Source organism: Phaenicophaeus curvirostris, chromosome 11 (genome assembly GCF_032191515.1).
Source record: "Phaenicophaeus curvirostris isolate KB17595 chromosome 11, BPBGC_Pcur_1.0, whole genome shotgun sequence".
Lineage (NCBI taxonomy): Eukaryota > Metazoa > Chordata > Aves > Cuculiformes > Cuculidae > Phaenicophaeus > Phaenicophaeus curvirostris.
In genome coordinates this window covers 21,237,487-21,253,882 of record NC_091402.1, presented here as the reverse complement: position 1 = coordinate 21,253,882, position 16,396 = coordinate 21,237,487, and the positions used below count along the sequence as shown (strand labels likewise).

General features: G+C 40.9%; 2 protein-coding genes across 5 annotated transcripts in view; one reads left to right on the top strand and one right to left on the bottom strand.

Annotated features, from left to right (window-relative positions):
* The window catches only part of LOC138725208 (inter-alpha-trypsin inhibitor heavy chain H3-like), a 16,826-nt gene extending 8,940 nt beyond the window's left edge, over positions 1–7,886 (bottom strand). Inside the window, exons 1-8 of the mRNA XM_069865892.1 lie at positions 7,754–7,886; positions 6,097–6,120; positions 4,755–4,921; positions 3,635–3,739; positions 3,049–3,211; positions 2,036–2,146; positions 1,274–1,399; positions 605–721 (exon numbers count right to left, since the gene is read on the bottom strand). Coding sequence (XP_069721993.1) covers positions 605–721; positions 1,274–1,399; positions 2,036–2,146; positions 3,049–3,211; positions 3,635–3,739; positions 4,755–4,921; positions 6,097–6,120; positions 7,754–7,882 — 942 coding nt within the window. The 5' untranslated portion in view covers positions 7,883–7,886. The remainder of the gene's footprint in view (positions 1–604; positions 722–1,273; positions 1,400–2,035; positions 2,147–3,048; positions 3,212–3,634; positions 3,740–4,754; positions 4,922–6,096; positions 6,121–7,753) is intronic.
* The window catches only part of NEK4 (NIMA related kinase 4), a 19,133-nt gene continuing 8,612 nt past the window's right edge, over positions 5,876–16,396 (top strand). For 2 of the 4 annotated variants that reach the window (XM_069865849.1, XM_069865848.1), the window contains exons 1-7: positions 9,056–9,192; positions 12,061–12,327; positions 12,507–12,704; positions 13,502–13,609; positions 14,272–14,426; positions 15,102–15,243; positions 15,816–16,232. In XM_069865849.1, coding sequence (XP_069721950.1) covers positions 9,100–9,192; positions 12,061–12,327; positions 12,507–12,704; positions 13,502–13,609; positions 14,272–14,426; positions 15,102–15,243; positions 15,816–16,232 — 1,380 coding nt within the window. In that variant the 5' untranslated portion in view covers positions 9,056–9,099. Of the gene's footprint in view, positions 6,033–9,055; positions 9,193–12,060; positions 12,328–12,506; positions 12,705–13,501; positions 13,610–14,271; positions 14,427–15,101; positions 15,244–15,815; positions 16,233–16,396 lie in introns of those variants that run through there. The other 2 variants (XM_069865851.1, XM_069865850.1) reach the window with 2 other exon arrangements.

Sequence of the window (16,396 nt, the reverse complement as noted above, 5' to 3'; positions counted from 1 at the left end):
TGCCAGTCCCTGTGTCCTTTCCAGAGTGACTCCAGTGAAGTCAGCCAGCTCCGATTACATCTGGCAAATCTTTGTAGCTGAGAGGAAAATCAAGTCCTTACGTCATGGATCTTTGCTTACACTGAGGGAAGCTGGCACGGCAAATCGTAAGTGATGGGAATTGGGTAGCTATATTTTGGTGGAGAAGCTGAGATGAAAGCAAACATGGATATTTTGATGCAGCACCAAACCCTGAAAATTCTGAGCAATAGCTTAGAATGTGGAGTCTTAGTGGTGAAGAGGACTGCGGCTTCCCAGGGGAGGCAGAATGAACAACATAGATAATGCACACAATGCCGTATGCACATTTTAATTTTGGAACTGTTCAGTGATGTGATAGAGCTTTCTGGAAATTATGTTGAGAGTTTTGAACTAATAACACACATAAGTAAGTAAACATGGCCTAAAATATATAGAATTTTGTTCTACACTTAACGCTTCAAACTAGTACTTATGGTACTGAGCATTAGAGAGAGCACGGCACAAAACCACTTGGTATATCTTAAACAGCACACGTACACTATAAGCCACCACACTGGGACTTTATAGGAATGTAATAACTTACCTGTTCTATTCCTCTTCCAGACATTGAGCCACTAATATCTATTACAAAAATAACATTCTTGGGCAACTTTGGAAGATTTGCTGGTGCAAAGAAATGTACAAAGTAGCCATTGACAATCTGAAAAATTAAATGTAAAAAAAAATCAAAACAAACAGACCTAAACTTTTGTATATTATAAAGGTAAAATGGATAAAGAAGAAATTACTTTCATTTAAGGTCTAGCCCCTGAGTGGACTAATAGGCTTTAATGGTCCTGACTAGTCTTGCATCTGTCCACGGGCCCAGAAGCTTCATTTAAGTGCAAGCCTGGGCATTTAGTCCCTGCCTGAGCTACCCTGTAAGAATACCCGTTTCCAACTGTGTCACAGCCAAACCTGTTCTTGTCCATAGATTCCACTGATCTGGATCCCACCCTGAAGACCTTGGGCTGTTTCATCACCACAAACCTGCCTGATGACGTGGACTCTCAGCTGAATTTCACTGCCACCTCTGGCGCTGCCTTGCTCAGGTACTGTGGGGAGGGGGCTTTCAGCTGGCAAAGCCCCTGTGCTGTCAGCTGTGTTGTCACACTCAGTATTTTGTGCTTTAGGGAACAGTTGGCTCTTGCTGCTCCCTGACCTTTACTGTGCAAGCTAAGCTAAGTTCAAACTTTCCTGCTGTCAGCTTTACCTGCAAATTATCAGGCGTTGTTCTCTTCACATCATATCTTACAGTAAAGTCCCCATCCAAGGCAGATTGTGAACAATTTGAACAGGTTCTCTGCTGATCAAGAGTTGGCTTGAAAGAGATATGGCCCTGAAAAGAAAAGCCTTCATTAGATCTCAGCCTTAGTAGCTGAAAATACTCTACATAACACAGAGAAGTTTGCATTTTTTAAAAACTACTGTATTTATATTCCCAGACCTGAGAATAATCTGTTTTATCAGGTTAGGAATTAATTTGTATCCATACATATTTATATATTTATTGATGGACAACTTATAAAAAGGCTGCTATCTGGAGCTTTCTTCATATATTTATTTCCTGTTCTTCCTTGGTTCAGTTCTCCATTCTGAATGACACCTTTGATAAGGCTGTTGGACACACTGTGTCGTAGGAATTCTACCACCTCCATACATGAGAAAACTACCTGTTACTGGCTCAGTTCTTCTGTAAGAAACAGTCTTGTCAGTACCCAGGTTTCCAACCACCACTGTGGGACAAGGCCTCCTGCTTTGGGTACAGCACCGTGCTAAGAGACACACGGCTTCTGACCTGCACAGAGACGGCCTCCAACTTGCTAGCTTGGAATTCAGAGCTCATTTGCACAAACAAACCTTTACTGCATTTTCTCTGTTTTTTCTCTCTCGCTCCCATTGCCACTACAGTGCTTTGGCAATGACATTATTATAACTGTAATGAATAAACTATGGAATGCAGTAGTCATTGTACCTTTTCCCCTGAAAAAGTTTTTTTAATGGTATTTTGTAGCTCATTGGTGATGAATGTTCCTTCCGCTTCCAGCTCAGTGATGCCCTGAGGCTCAAAGATATTTACTTCAATCTGAAATTAAATGGAAAATTCATTGTCATTGATGATGCCACAATTTATCAACTTAGCCATTTACAGCAGGATTGGAGGCAACCACAGATGTGAAAGAGGGATTTTGGTAGAAGCAAAAAAAATGTTATAATTCATAAAGGCAGTGCAAATCCACACTTATGTGAACACGCCATCAGCCAAACAGTCCTTTTTATACACAGAAGTTAAAAACAAAGCTAGAAACTGATAAAAATTAGTAAAAACATAACTTGTTTGAAAGCTAAATACTGGAATTTTTTAAAATGTCAAAAAATACTCAAGTCTTTAAAAAATATAACCCAGCTACTACTTCAACTTATATTTCAGTATGCTTTCTATCATAGTGTGTTTAAAATAATGTGGCATAAACTCTTACAGATACTGAGTTTTGTAATGATTTTTACACAACATTTTCTGGACATACAAAGGAGAAAAATTTGCCTTGGAGCTGGGTTTTAGCAAGGCAGATAGGAGTGATCAAAGACAAGTTTTGGCACACAAAAGCAGCAATGTTCTAGAAAGCAATTTATGTATTGTAATTTAAGATTATGCCATTTCACAGTGGTGTGAGAAAGATGTAGTTTATACTACAAAGTCATTGATGAAAAGCTAATAGGCTTCTATTTCACCCCAAGGTACCATAATGGCTTTTTCAGGTTTCCATATACCATTTCTTTTGGAGGCTTAGCAGCTGAGCCAATTGGTCAGGCTTACAAATAAAAACCTGCACTAAAGCATGCATGATCCATTAGAAATATCTTCATGGGTCTTTAGCTCACCAGTGAACCAATGGGAATAACCATGGTTCTCCACTTTCAACAGACATACAGAATGTCATCATCTTATAAGCTACGGTTTCTGATTCGATGCAGTCTACAATTTACCTCAAAATCTTTGACAAGCTGCTTGGGTTTTACTTTGATGAACATCTCATATTTCCCAAACTGTCGCTTCAGCAGTTCCTCATATGTGAGTTCAAAAGTGACTTTACTGGCTGCTGCAACGTTGACTGAGACCGTGAATTTTTCTGTTTTTCTTCCTGAAGCTCTGTATTGAAGTGGGTAAGAAAAAGAATATCTTTATCCTCTTTCACAACACTTACTGTTTGGTTCAGTGGAGCATGATTTTCAGAAAGGAGTAAAACAAAGATGGAAATTTTGATCTATTGCTAAAATCACACTCAAACAGTATAGAATTTATTTGAAGCTTCACAGTGAGCTTGATCCCAGGAACAGGTCATAAAAAGTCAGTAAAACTTGCAGAAACAGTCTTTCCAAAATTGCAGATACGCTTGCGGAGTCAGAAGTTGTGTTTCATTTTTATCATTTACACTACAATAACTCTAACTTAATGATTGTTGTTTGGTCCTGTAAAAAATAGATTTCAGAAAAATGCCAGAACAAGGTATTCCTCGTCTCACAATTTGCTATAGGATGATGACGTGGAAGCCACACAAGATATCATTCTTACTTGACAAGACCAGCAGTCTGTCCCTTTGAAACAGCCTTCTCATATTGCTTTTTTGCAACTTCTTTTTCCTTTATAGTTCCAGGATAAGTGACACCGTCAATTGTCCTGCAGATGAAAACGTCCCAGTTTAGCTGAATGGTTTGCGCAACACATGACAAGTTACTGAAGGCAGTTCTCTGATTATCGATTGGTTTGCTAAACAGCACTTTCAGGAACCAGATACTGCCAGGATTTGAGCACTCTCACTGAAGCAACTCTTTGCAGTGAAGAGCTTTGTGCTCAGTATCTGAAGAGAACCTAAACCAAATTTACTTTGAAAATCAATTAGCTCAAAGCTGAGCTGCTAGCAATACTACCTGCATCTGCTGTCTTCCTACACTTCAGCAGCTTGACAATCTCATTTCATCTAATGGCAAAACAACTCTCTGGATGAGACTCATTCATCCAAACATAGCTGCCTACAGCTGAACATTCCATCCTTAGAGTCCTTGCACCATTAAACAGGCATTTTATTATCTCATCCGATAATAAAAATTCTAGCGTGCATTAGGAATAGTTGTGCCCTGAAAGCTACTGTTTCTGTTCACAGAAAATACAACAGGAATAGCGTGATTAGCAGAGATGGATATGTTTAAACTGAATTAAACCTCATCATGATGTGAGAATTGCATAGTATAGCAACTAAAGGTAAAAATGTAAAGGAATAATTCTTTCTATTTCCTTCCTTTCAAACATGATGTTTAAGTGAAGAGATAAATTAAGCTATAATGCCAGAAGGGAAAATCAGTAATGGAACTTTTCTGGTTTGATAACACCAGAGTAAGTAAGTGGTATTTGTGAAAAGGCGAATGGGTCTCCAGAGGAGATCCTTGTTCCCTAAGGTCTATGATGATGAATAGAAATAATTGAAAATTAGCCAACTTTTTATAGATATACCAATGTTTGCCTTTCTCCAAGTATCTTGCATGTTAAGTTTTAATAGTACCAGAAGATTACCCAGGAGGCCCGTAGAAATGCATCAAATGGCAAAGTTAAAATGAACACATGGGTTTGGTTTCTCCCAGTTGCATTTGCACAGATTTTCAGTGGCTTTTCTAGCAATATTGTAAAGATTACACACATGCTGAAGTTGGTAATGAAGGCTGTCTTAGGGAGTTCAACATCAAAGAAGACTTCTTTGTGCTCACTTCCACGATTGACGGCTCGACTGGTGATGACATTGTGGGCAAATCGGGAAGTTACTTTGCTGTCAATTTTCATGCTATAGATTTCTATCCCATTGACGACCTGCAGATTGAAAAATGAAAAACAGAAAAAAAAAAGAAGAAAAAGAACCAGCTGTTACTTAAGTGTCTCTGTTAATCAGCTACAACCATATTTTAAAAAAGAAATCACGGCAGGACATTCTATCACTCCAAAGCAGAACAGGAAAGTATGAAAAGAACTGGAGCACAGCTGTGTTTCCTTGGGTATCTATCACAGTGCCATCATAGTGCTGTAATCAGAGCCTCTAACAAAATCCTACCACCACAGCAAAGATACTGTCATTATAAGCAATGTTTTTTTTCTCTACAGAGAGTTACTTCGGTTTATGGTTAGTCAAAACAGCACAACAACTTACTGCTGCCTCATTGTATTAGTAATAGTCATTATCCGCTGAGTGGATGGCTTCTAGAGCAGGGGTATAAGTAGCCAACTTGTTTAAAAACAGATCTAAATAATTCCAGATGGCTCCAAAATCCATTTTAGGTTATTCTTCATTTCATTTCCTCACTGTTTGGGCTTATTCTTCTCTACACAAGGAAATGGATAGGGCAATATCTATTTTGTTTGAATGCTCAGGTATAAGGTTGCTGGTATAAGGTAACAGGTATGTATATGCTCAGGTAGAAGGTAAGAGCAGGTATGACTCCTTAGGCAACTCCACAACAACAAGGTCTGCTTCTTGCAGGAAAACCAGCACCAGAAAGAGCATTGGGGTTTTCATGGTTGCAAACCAGCTGGTTGATTAAGAAAGTCCCCAAACAGTCAAAGCATTTAAGCATTGCTGAAGCAGAGTGCAGATGCCAAGTGGAATCAGCCTCAGAGATGAGGTCTCTTGTCTTCCTTAGAAATAACTACAACATAAAATAAAAATAAGAATAAAACCAACACAGAATGGATGTCTGTTAGAGATACAGAGGTGACTTCAAACAACTTTGTTATTTATTCAAACACAACAAGGTTAAAAATAATTTGTTTATTCTCTTTTCCTGTCCAGGTGTTCCCATCAGAGCTTGAAAGGAACTCTCGTTAGTCCTGCTACCTAAAACAAGCAACTCTGGGTTACTCCCCTTGTCACACAGACTGAAATATCCATTTGCTCAGACTGGACTCACTGAAACATGTTGCAAAAACGGTAAGAATATTCTTGTCACTATAAATCTCTCTCAGTAGTCTGGACAAAATCAAGACTTACTCACCAAGTCATTATCCACATTTCGCTTCTGTAAAGAGAAAAACAGGGAAAAAAATCATAACTAAGGCAGGAGAGCTGAAAACCAGTAATGGAGCCTCTGAGAGAAGGGGGGAGAGTGAGAGGAAAAAAGGCTTGAATGCTCAGGGCCATTTATATTTAAATGTCATTGAGACTAAAGAACACGCTATAATCTGCTTAATACAACTTCCTTGAGGATAGTTTAGCTGTGTGAGGACATCAAAACGAAAACAGCGTATATTGTCCTGAGGGTTACATCTTTTCCTTGGCAATCTGTGGTTTGGGGTCCTATAGGATACATTTTGTCTTTTCAAACTAATTCTTCTTTGGAATAGAAAAAGGGGGTTGTATCAAAGCATAAAATATGAGTTTGTGCCATTTTTTTCAGTCACACACACATCCAAATTATCAGGCTTGCTCGTCCTTACACCATTTCAGACTTACTCCTAAATTTTTCCTGTTTGGCTCTACAAAAACACCGTGTACTCTTCTCTGAAAGAGAGAACAGGCCTCAAACATACTGAATCACGTTAAAACAACAGTTTGTGAAACTCAATTCCCGTCAGCTCGGCTGCAAATACCTTATCTTTTTTGGCTCCAAGAGCCTCACAGATCACGTGGTGTTAGTGAGGTCTCTAGCTACATCCAAGCTCATTTTAAGCTATGTGGGCAGAAAGTGATAGCGTCCCTTTTAAAACCGTTACGCAATTCTACACCAAACTGAGATTTTAATGTGCTCTACCTTGAGTAATAACAGTTACTTCACAAAAACTTTCTATAGTATTTCCACATATTTACCAGTTGCATCAATTATTGCATTTTTTTCAGTTTTATAACAGTAACTAATTCTGCTTTTGTTTAATACTGTTTTACTGTGGCAACAGTAAAGAACACAGGTGCAAACAATCTATAGAAATTGGAGAGCAGAGGGAAAAAGACATTTCAATTACCAAGAAAGCAGGGAGGGGGAAAAAGGCTCCCATTACTGCAAGAAGTCCGGATTTTATAGCTTGGGAAACTAAAACACAGCAAGGCTAAAAGATTTAGCCAAGGCTGTATGATTATCTTGAAGTGACCTCCAGGAACTCACAACACTGAACGAGGTATATATATACCACTAAGTACTATGTAGGAAAAATAAGGCATGATAATTATTTCCAAATCTACAGCAACAATAAAGCTCTCATCATTCCAAGTGATGCTAATAGGAAATCCTGACATGTCACTTGAATAGTGGGCAAGTTTTTCTGGATGCCATCTTACACCTCTGTTTGCTGCTTCTTTTCACTGGTACTTTGCATTGTTTCAGAGGTGCTTAAGTCAGTTCCCTGGCAGCACCAATTGTTTGACACATTTAAATATAAGACCACTAAACCATTTTACCATTATGTAGTGATGACAGGGAAAACAGAGGAAAGTGATGCTTTTAATAAGAGAGATAGGAGAGCTTCTTCCGAGCTGATTCCAAACTGGAGCTGGTTAGAGGTAAACTAGCCTGAGTCCCAAATCTGATCTTGTGTTCTCTGCTAACAGAACGCAAGCCTCCTGGTGCCAGTGTTGTATGAACTCTTAGATACATGATGGTAAATGGCAGGAAGTTAACCTATCAAGAATTTTAGCCCCATACATGGTTGATTACTTACCTTGACATTTCTGATATGTGTTACCAAAAAGTCTGATGATGCAAAGGCAGGAATCAATAATAAGATCCAAAGCACCAGATGGTTTTCCATTTTGGAAAAAAATAAAGTTAGAATCTGAACGGTAAGCATAAATATATAATGCTTTGTTTACCAAGTGTTAATAAATAACCCAGTGTGAAAAGAGGGTTTAAACATTAGGAATTCAGGAAAAATCAAATACTGAGTTTTGAATTTGCATAACTGGCAGAGTACTGTTGCAGAACTTACAGAATATTTCAGCAACGTCTCTTCTATGTAATATCTCCAAACAATAATTCAGCAGCCACTTCTGTACAGGCAGCTGAGACTGATCTCTACTCGAGATGCACCTCTTTTCCAAATGAAATCTGTCTTCTTTCAGATACCTTCTTAAGGCTGTCCCTAGCTCCAATTTATTGCAGCCATAACAGAGCCTGCAGTCTCTTCGACCCTTTTATGCTCATGATCACAGAATGATAGAATGGTTTGTGTTGGAAGGGACTTTAAAGTCCATTCGGTTTCACCCCCTACCATGGGCAGGGACACCTCCCACTGGACCAGGCTGCTCCAAGCCCCATCCAGGCTGGCCTGGAACACCTCCAGGGATGGGGCAGCCACTTTGAGGTCCTTTCCAACCCAAACCATCCTGATTCTGTGTAACACTCTGTTGCCTCACATTACAGCCCTGTAACAGCCACCCAGAGCACTTCAATCAGTCTGTGTTCCATGATTTTTGAGGAACAGCTGAAAGAGCTGGGGTTGTTCAGCCTGGAGAAGAGGAGGCTGAGGGGAGACCTCATTGCTCTCTACAACTCCCTGAGAGGAGGTTGTGGAGAGGAGGGAACTGGGCTCTTCTCCCAAGGGACAGGGGACAGGACGAGAGGGAATGGCCTCAAGCTCCACCAGGGGAGGTTCAGGCTGGACATTAGGAAAAAAAATTTCACGGAAAGGGTGATTGGTCCCTGGCAGAGGCTGCCTAGGGAGGGGGTTGATTCACCTTCCCTGGAGGGGTTTAAGGGACGGGTGGACGCGGTGCTGAGGGACATGGGTTAGTGTTTGATGGGAATGGTTGGACTCGATGACCCGGTGGGTCCTTTCCAACCTGGTGACTCTATGATTCTATGACTGCCTCCCGCCAGCGCCCCCTCCCTCAGGCTCCCTGCCCACTCTCAACATGGCCGCCCCACCCGCTTCCAAAATGGGCGGCCGCGGCGCGCTCGCACCATAGAGACGCAGGGGCCCGCTCTGCACGGCTCGGCGTGCTCTCTATGGCCGTGGGGGAGCGGCGGGGATCTCTATGGCAGCGGCGCGGGCCGGGCGCAGGGACGATGCCCCTGGCTGCCTACAGCTTCCTCCGGGCCGTGGGGAAGGGCAGCTACGGGGAGGTGAGCCTGGTCCGGCACCAGCACGACTGCAAGCAGGTAGCGAGGGGCAAGCCTGGAATGGTTGGGGTTGGAAGGGGCCTCAAAGCCCGTCCAGTTCCTGCCACGGGCAGGGACACCTCCCACGGGATCAGGGGCTCCAGCCCCATCCAGCCTGGCCTGGAACCCCTCCAGGGATGGGGCAGCCACCCCTGCTCTGGGCAACTTGGGTGAGGGCCTCCCCACCCTCACAGCAAAACATTTCTACCTAAGACCTCCTCTCAATTCCCCCTCTTTCAGCTTCAAACCATCCCCTCTCATCCTCTCCCTGCCTTCCCTGATCCTGAGCCCCTCCCCGGCTTTCCTGGAGCCCCTCTCAGGGCTGGAAGCTGCTCTAAGGTCTCCCCAGAGCCTTCTCTTCTCCAGGATGAACGACCCCAACTCTGTCAGCCTGTCCTCATAGCAGAGGTGCTCCAGCCCTTGGATCATCTCCACAGCCACCTCTGGACCCGTTCCAACAGCTCCATCTCTTTGTTATCTTGGAGGTTCCACAACTGGACACAGGGCTCCAGGTTGGGTTTCACCACAGTGGAGCACAGGGCCAGAATCCCCTCCCTCGCCCTGCTGGTCCCGCTGCTTTGGATGCAGCCCAGGACATGGTTGGTTTGTGGTCTGTGAGTGCGCATTGCTGGCTCATGTCAAGCTTCTCATCCACCGACACCCCAAGTCCTTTGCAGGGCTGCTCTCAATCACGTCGTCCCCCATCCTGTATTGAAACTGCCCTGGCTGAGATGTAGGACCTAGCACTTGGCTTTGTTGAACCCCAGGAGGTTCACGCACCCCCTCTTCTCCAACTTGTCCAGGTCCCTCTGGCTGTCATCTCGTCCTTCTGGTGTGACAACTGCACCTTTCAGCTTGGTGTCATCTGCAAACTTGCTGGTGATGCACTCGATCTTGCTGTCTATATCATTGATGATGATATTAAATAGCACTGGTCCCAGTACAGACCCCTGAGGAACAGGGATTGCCTGGTGTGAGGGGTTGGGAATGGCCGTGGCCTGGCTGGAGGTGTGACCTATGGCCCATTCTTGGCATGTCTCTTTAAAAAGAGACACGTGTGTTGGAGATAAAAATGGTAGCAAGGTTGGACAATGCAGCTTCTGGCAGTGGCTTCTGCTGGCATCGACTCTGCTGGTGGGAGACGAGGCTGTGTTTGCTGTATCAGCTGTGGCACAACCTGGCAAAGCTTTGCTTACATCAGAGCTGAAGCACAAGCATTTTGTTCTTTGCCTTTTTGATGGAAATTGGAAATAATCTGTTTTGCCTGGCCAAAGCAGATGTGTTTGATTGAGGAAAAAGAGATAGGGATGGAGAGCATCCACAGAGCAGAGACCTTGGGTGTGGGCTGTCTGCCCAGGATTTGGCTAGAGATGGTGGGTGAAGCGTTTGTGCCCAGCATGATCAGAGGGTGCGTCTTTTCTGGATGAAGGTGGAGAAGAGGATTCCAGAGGCAAATTCCTACAATCCATGTGTTGGATGACAGCATTTGTTCCCTCTGGGCCAGTCCCCCTGGTTCATAGTCCAGTGCCCACAAAGGGTTGCTAACCTCTCTGACCTAAAAGTAAACAGTGCATTGAGGTGACTTTCAACTGTATACAGATCCTTGGATTTCGCCTCTGTCGCCGTGCTGATCATTAACTTTGGCAAGAGCCTTGCTTCCTTATCGTTGTTATTTTATCTTAAATATTTGATGTGTTTTACTGTGTCTTATCTTCTGTCAACTTTTATAAACCCTCTTCTGGAGCAGGATGATTGGGGTCTTCTGTTGTGGCTTTGCCATAAAGCTACGTGTCCTGTGAAATAAATTATATTTTATTTAAATCTATTTGCTGTTAACTGAATGCTGGTTTTTTTTTCTGTGGAGGTCAAGTGGCTTCAAATGTTTAAACAACCAAAAAAATCCAATTTATACACTATTTGGTATCAAATAAGGCAGAAGAGCACTGCAATGGGAATCTTGCAGAATAACATGCACATTAAACTAAGTACAGCCAGGACCAGGTTTAAAGTTAGGCTCTATGCATGGTTTTTGTGTTTTGGTGGTATGTCCTCTAAAGACAGATGTTGGTGTAAAGCAAAAAGCTTTTGGTTTCAACGCCCATGGAGTTGCAGTTGGCTTGTCACGTAGAACACGGTAGGGACAGCATTTCTGTTTTACTTTAAACTTGTGTGACTTTAAACATAATTAGTTTTGTTATATTTTTTTGGGGAGCTGTGCATTGTTATAGGTTATAAGAATTGAGGAGCTTGTCTAATATCCAGCAGACTTTTGAAACACTAAATCACCAGGTACTGTTGATTTCTGCTTAATTGATTCCCTGGGTATAAAGGGAACAGCCTTCCTCCACACTAATTAAATGTGCTGCGCTGAATTAATAGGGCCAGCCTGGGAAGCAATTGCCAAGAACACTGAAATTAAGTAAGTAAAAGGGGTTTTTTTATCTGTTTCAATTTAAAAGCTCTCAGGTAAGAGTGGTGTCAGGTGTATACGGTGGAGTGATTGTTCTGTGGAAAGCTGATGCCCTGAAAGTGATTACCACCAAATTTACATCAGGAAGGGGGCCAGGTCAAACTTCAGTACTGGTGCCGTGTATGATGAACCTGTGCTAAGGATTTTATTGTCTCATCCTCAGCTTCAATTATATTTTTGCTAAAATCTAAAATTCCTTAGAAGTGCATTTGATATTGTACGTATTAGGGAAGCAAATGGTAGAAATCATGTATATCTACTAGACAAATTGCAGTCTCTGTATAGAATATCACATAGAGATTTCAAATACTCTGTTTCCTTTAGATGCAGGGAATTCCCTAAGGCTTCTGCATGATTACTTTCATCTCTCATGATAAACCTTGTAATTTCTTTTACAGTATGTCATCAAAAAGTTAAACCTTAAACACGCTTCCGCCCGAGAGAGGAAAGCAGCAGAACAAGAGGCACAGTTGTTATCCCAGCTGAAACACCCGAACATTGTTACCTACAGAGAATCCTGGCAGGGGGAAGATGGCCTCTTATACATTGTTATGGGCTTCTGCGAGGGAGGAGATCTGTATCACAAACTGAAAGAGCAGAAGGGGAAGCTTTTGCCTGAGAATCAGGTGGTGGAATGGTTTGTCCAGATTGCCATGGCGCTGCAGGTAAGATAATTCACTAATATTGTCTTTCACAGAGGCACTCCTGACTTTGATCATGATGGATGTATCTCTTCTGTGTTTGTATTTTCCCTCTTTGACTTGTGTGATGTGATTTGACTTTTCGGTGTAGAAGAACTAATTAGAAGTTACTTCATTCAATTTATATGTTTCCCCCCCTCCAGTATTTACATGAAAAGCACATTCTGCACAGAGATCTTAAAACTCAAAATGTTTTTCTGACACGAACAAATATAATCAAAGTGGGTGACCTGGGAATAGCCAGAGTGTTGGAAAACCAATACGACATGGCCAGCACTCTGATCGGCACGCCGTACTACATGAGCCCTGAGCTCTTCTCTCACAAGCCCTACAACTACAAGGTAGAGTACGGTAATGCAAATGTTGTTTCTGCTTTGTTGCGCAACTGATTTTGCTTGTCTGAGAGCTTTACAATCTTATCTGTAATTTTTAAGTTCTTATTTCTTCGAAAATAAAATGAAAAATCCGAGGAGAGATTTGCAGGGCCTTTTGTATCTGAAAGTTTGCTGCAGTGGGAGTTTACAGCATATGCTAAGTTATCACAGCCAAGGTGTTCAGGCAGGCTTCCTGTACCTATTGCAGTGTGCCAATGTAAACAATAAATCAGTATCTGTTAGGCAGCTGCATTTTCTAAATGTATTATATGACAGACAGGAAGCTTTATACTCAGAAGTCTGTATTAGACTTAACAGGAGCATTAAAAAAAATAAGTAGAGAAATAAGCAGGGTTATTGTGAATTTAAGGTAAAGCAAACGTGGTCTTGTATACCTGTTTTACTACAAACCACATGTACCACAATGATGAGTGTCTACAATGAGCAAGAGATGAGGGGAAACTGTTCTTCCAGTGCAAAATAAGAAAATTTTCATTTGCCATTTAGAACCAGTGTTGTACTTAAAACCAAACCCCTACACATGGCAACTTTCCACATGTCAGAAAAACCTGTTGGTATTTGGAAGAAAATAATTTAGTTGATCAGAATTAAAAATAAAAGAGTGAGACTGAAGCCAAAGGTTTGATCTTAATTAGTTTACTGCCATTAAAGGTGTCTTTGAAAACAGGTGGCTAAGTATGGAGATACAACTTCTACAATTAATGCAAAATTCCTAAAAGGCTTTTTTTTTCCTCCTTTTTCAGTCAGATGTTTGGGCGTTAGGCTGCTGTGTTTATGAAATGGCTACACTGAAACATGCCTTTAATGCTAAAGACATGAACTCCTTGGTTTATCGAATTATAGAAGGAAAGGTAAAATCTACACTTTTTTATCTGTGCTTGGATTTTCTGCCTAGAACCTGAGAGAAGCTTTTTCCAATCAGAAATGTTGCATGGAGTTAAAAATATTTTGCATCATCACATGTGTTGTAAGGCTGGTATTTGAGGGCTGTGTGATGTGATATCAGACCCAGGAAGTTACTAATTTGTAGATATTGCTCAAGTTTCTTGTTACCCTTTTGTGTAATTAGTACATTGATTAATTCTCCTGATTGAAAGTTCTGAGGCGACTCGCTTTCTTAATTTGCTTCTGGTTTAAATATTGTGCAAAGAAATAAATCACTATAGATGTGATACCATTTCTCTGTTAGGCAAGAATAGCTTATTTAAGTGTTCTACTTGTTTTGGTTTATAGTGAGCTAACGTGGAATTATTTTACATACAGCTTAATGAATGGGCATAAATATTTAACTGCTGATATTAATAAAAAAATATGATACATTCTTAGACAAAACACATAGAATTTCTTTTCTATTTGATGGGTTGTTAAGCACTCGGGGAACTTTCAGGATATAAACAATGGGGCTATTTTCTATACAAAGCACCTGGCTGAATGTAACTGCATTAAATAACCTGGCAGTAGCCCCTGCTGACAAATCTGTTTAATAATTTCAGAATTCCCTTTCCTATTACAGCTGCCCCCCATGCCAAAGGATTACAGCCCACAGCTGGTAGAAATAATACGCACTATGCTCAGTAAAAAACCTGAGGAAAGACCTAGTGTGAAAAGCATTCTGCGACAGCCGTATATCAAGCACCAAATTTCTTTGTTTTTGGAAGCCACAAAGGCGTAAGATACTTTCATTTGAATGATTCTGTGCAAAATATTCGTGTTACTCTGCTCTTTGTTTTACAACTTTTCCTGTTCTTTACAGCAGTATAAAATTAGTTGTGTTACCTGCAGTTAAAAAGTGTATGAATGTGTGAGTTTCTTTAGATTCTCTGAGAAATATAATAGGAGGGAGTTAGAATGGAATCTTGTTTTTTCTGCAAATGCAGAGTGAAACCGTGGAACAGTTAGGATTGCACAGCTTATTTGAAGAGTTTAAAAAGAAAAAAGTAGCAGCAGTATTTTCAAGGAAGTGATAGGAAACACACATCTTTCCGTGTGGCTCTTTGGGGCCATTTATCAGTTGAGAGCTGTAACACCAAGTTCCTTTTGATATTCACTGCCAAAATTATTTTTCTTTGTCAGGTTTGGTCAGTTGTTTTACTGCTTCCTGGGAAGGCTGATCTTGTGCTGTGCTGAACGAGTGTATTTTGCTGATGGATTCTGAATGGTGTTTTTAAGCTCCCTTTATAGAGATGAAAATGAGTATGTTGTGCACGGTCTGTGGAAAAAACCCAGTATCTTTTACTCCCTGTAAGATGTTCAGTGGAGTGGATTATAATTAGTATAATCTGAAGAAATATCTTAAGGTCTTGTTGCTGGTGATTGAATGAGCAACTTCTGTTTTGTTTACAGGAAAGCAGCCAGAAGTCATAAGAAAACAGTGAATTCTAAACCCAAAGATCCTTGTTCTGTGGTCTCAGGAAAGAGTGACTCTCATAGCAGCAGTGTTACACATGAAAACCACTCCTTTGAGAAACCCAGGAAATCTAAAATAGTGAGATACATACATTTTCTTTTTTGTTTTTGTAAATTTGTAAAATTCATCCTAAGGAAGGAATTGTGTTTAGGAAAGAGTGGGACTAAATAAACAGCTGTGGATCAGTAAAACTAACTGCAGCATCTTAACTGTAAGATATTAATAACATTCAGTTTCTCGTTTGTGAGTCACTAGAGGAATTATTTGTGGAGTGTTTAAGGTCAAATATTTTATCAAATGTTTGATGATGAGTGGCAATCATTTTGAAATATATGGTTTTGACTGGAAAAACTAATTATAGTTACAACCCCAAACAAGTTACAACTTCTCTTTCACACCCTGGTGAAAAGCAGCTGCACTGCATGAGTATATACCAATGCCTGAAATACATAATTTGCAAATACAGTCTATATATCTTTTAAAACATTGGTTGGCTTTTCTGAGGTTCTAAATCAGTAATTGACCTTAATTTTTTAATTAACATACTCTGGTATGTTAATGATTTTCCTAAGGTGCTTAGAGTATCTTTTCATATGTGCATAATACCAAAAATGTAATTAATTTCTTCTTTGTTTTCCTTTTAATTCTAGGCTGAAGAGGATTGTGTCATCAAATATAAAGCCACCAAATTTTGTCCCTCAGAGAAACCAGCTGTCGAGTTGGAAAGAAAACCAAGCAATAATGATTTGAACAACACGGGCAACTCCTCAGCTACAGTTAGTGAAGTGCATATCGATATCTTACCATCTGAAAGGATGAAGTATGGAAATGAGAAGCACAGCAGTGAGCATATTCCAGAGAATAACAAAGCAAAGTATTTAAATGTTCCAGGGAAATCTAAAATAATATCCAGTAGCCCACCAGCTAAGGAAGGCGAACTGCAGCAAAGAGCAAAACAGGTTTTTAAAGCTGAAAATGTTGAATCTAAGCAGTCTTCTATTGAAGAAGATGGTGATACTTTGAAACTGCTGCAGCCTGTATCAAAGGACCAAAGGCAAACTGACCTGGTAATGCATTTATGCTTACTTGAAATAGACTTTGAAATAGATTTAACTCATGGCCAGCTCTTAAAGTTTAGAGAGCTGCTGCACGTATTTCTCTGTTGAAGTAGGATGATGTTGCTACCCTTACTGAGAAGCTTAAGTAGTTGGGAGCCTTGACTTCAGATTTG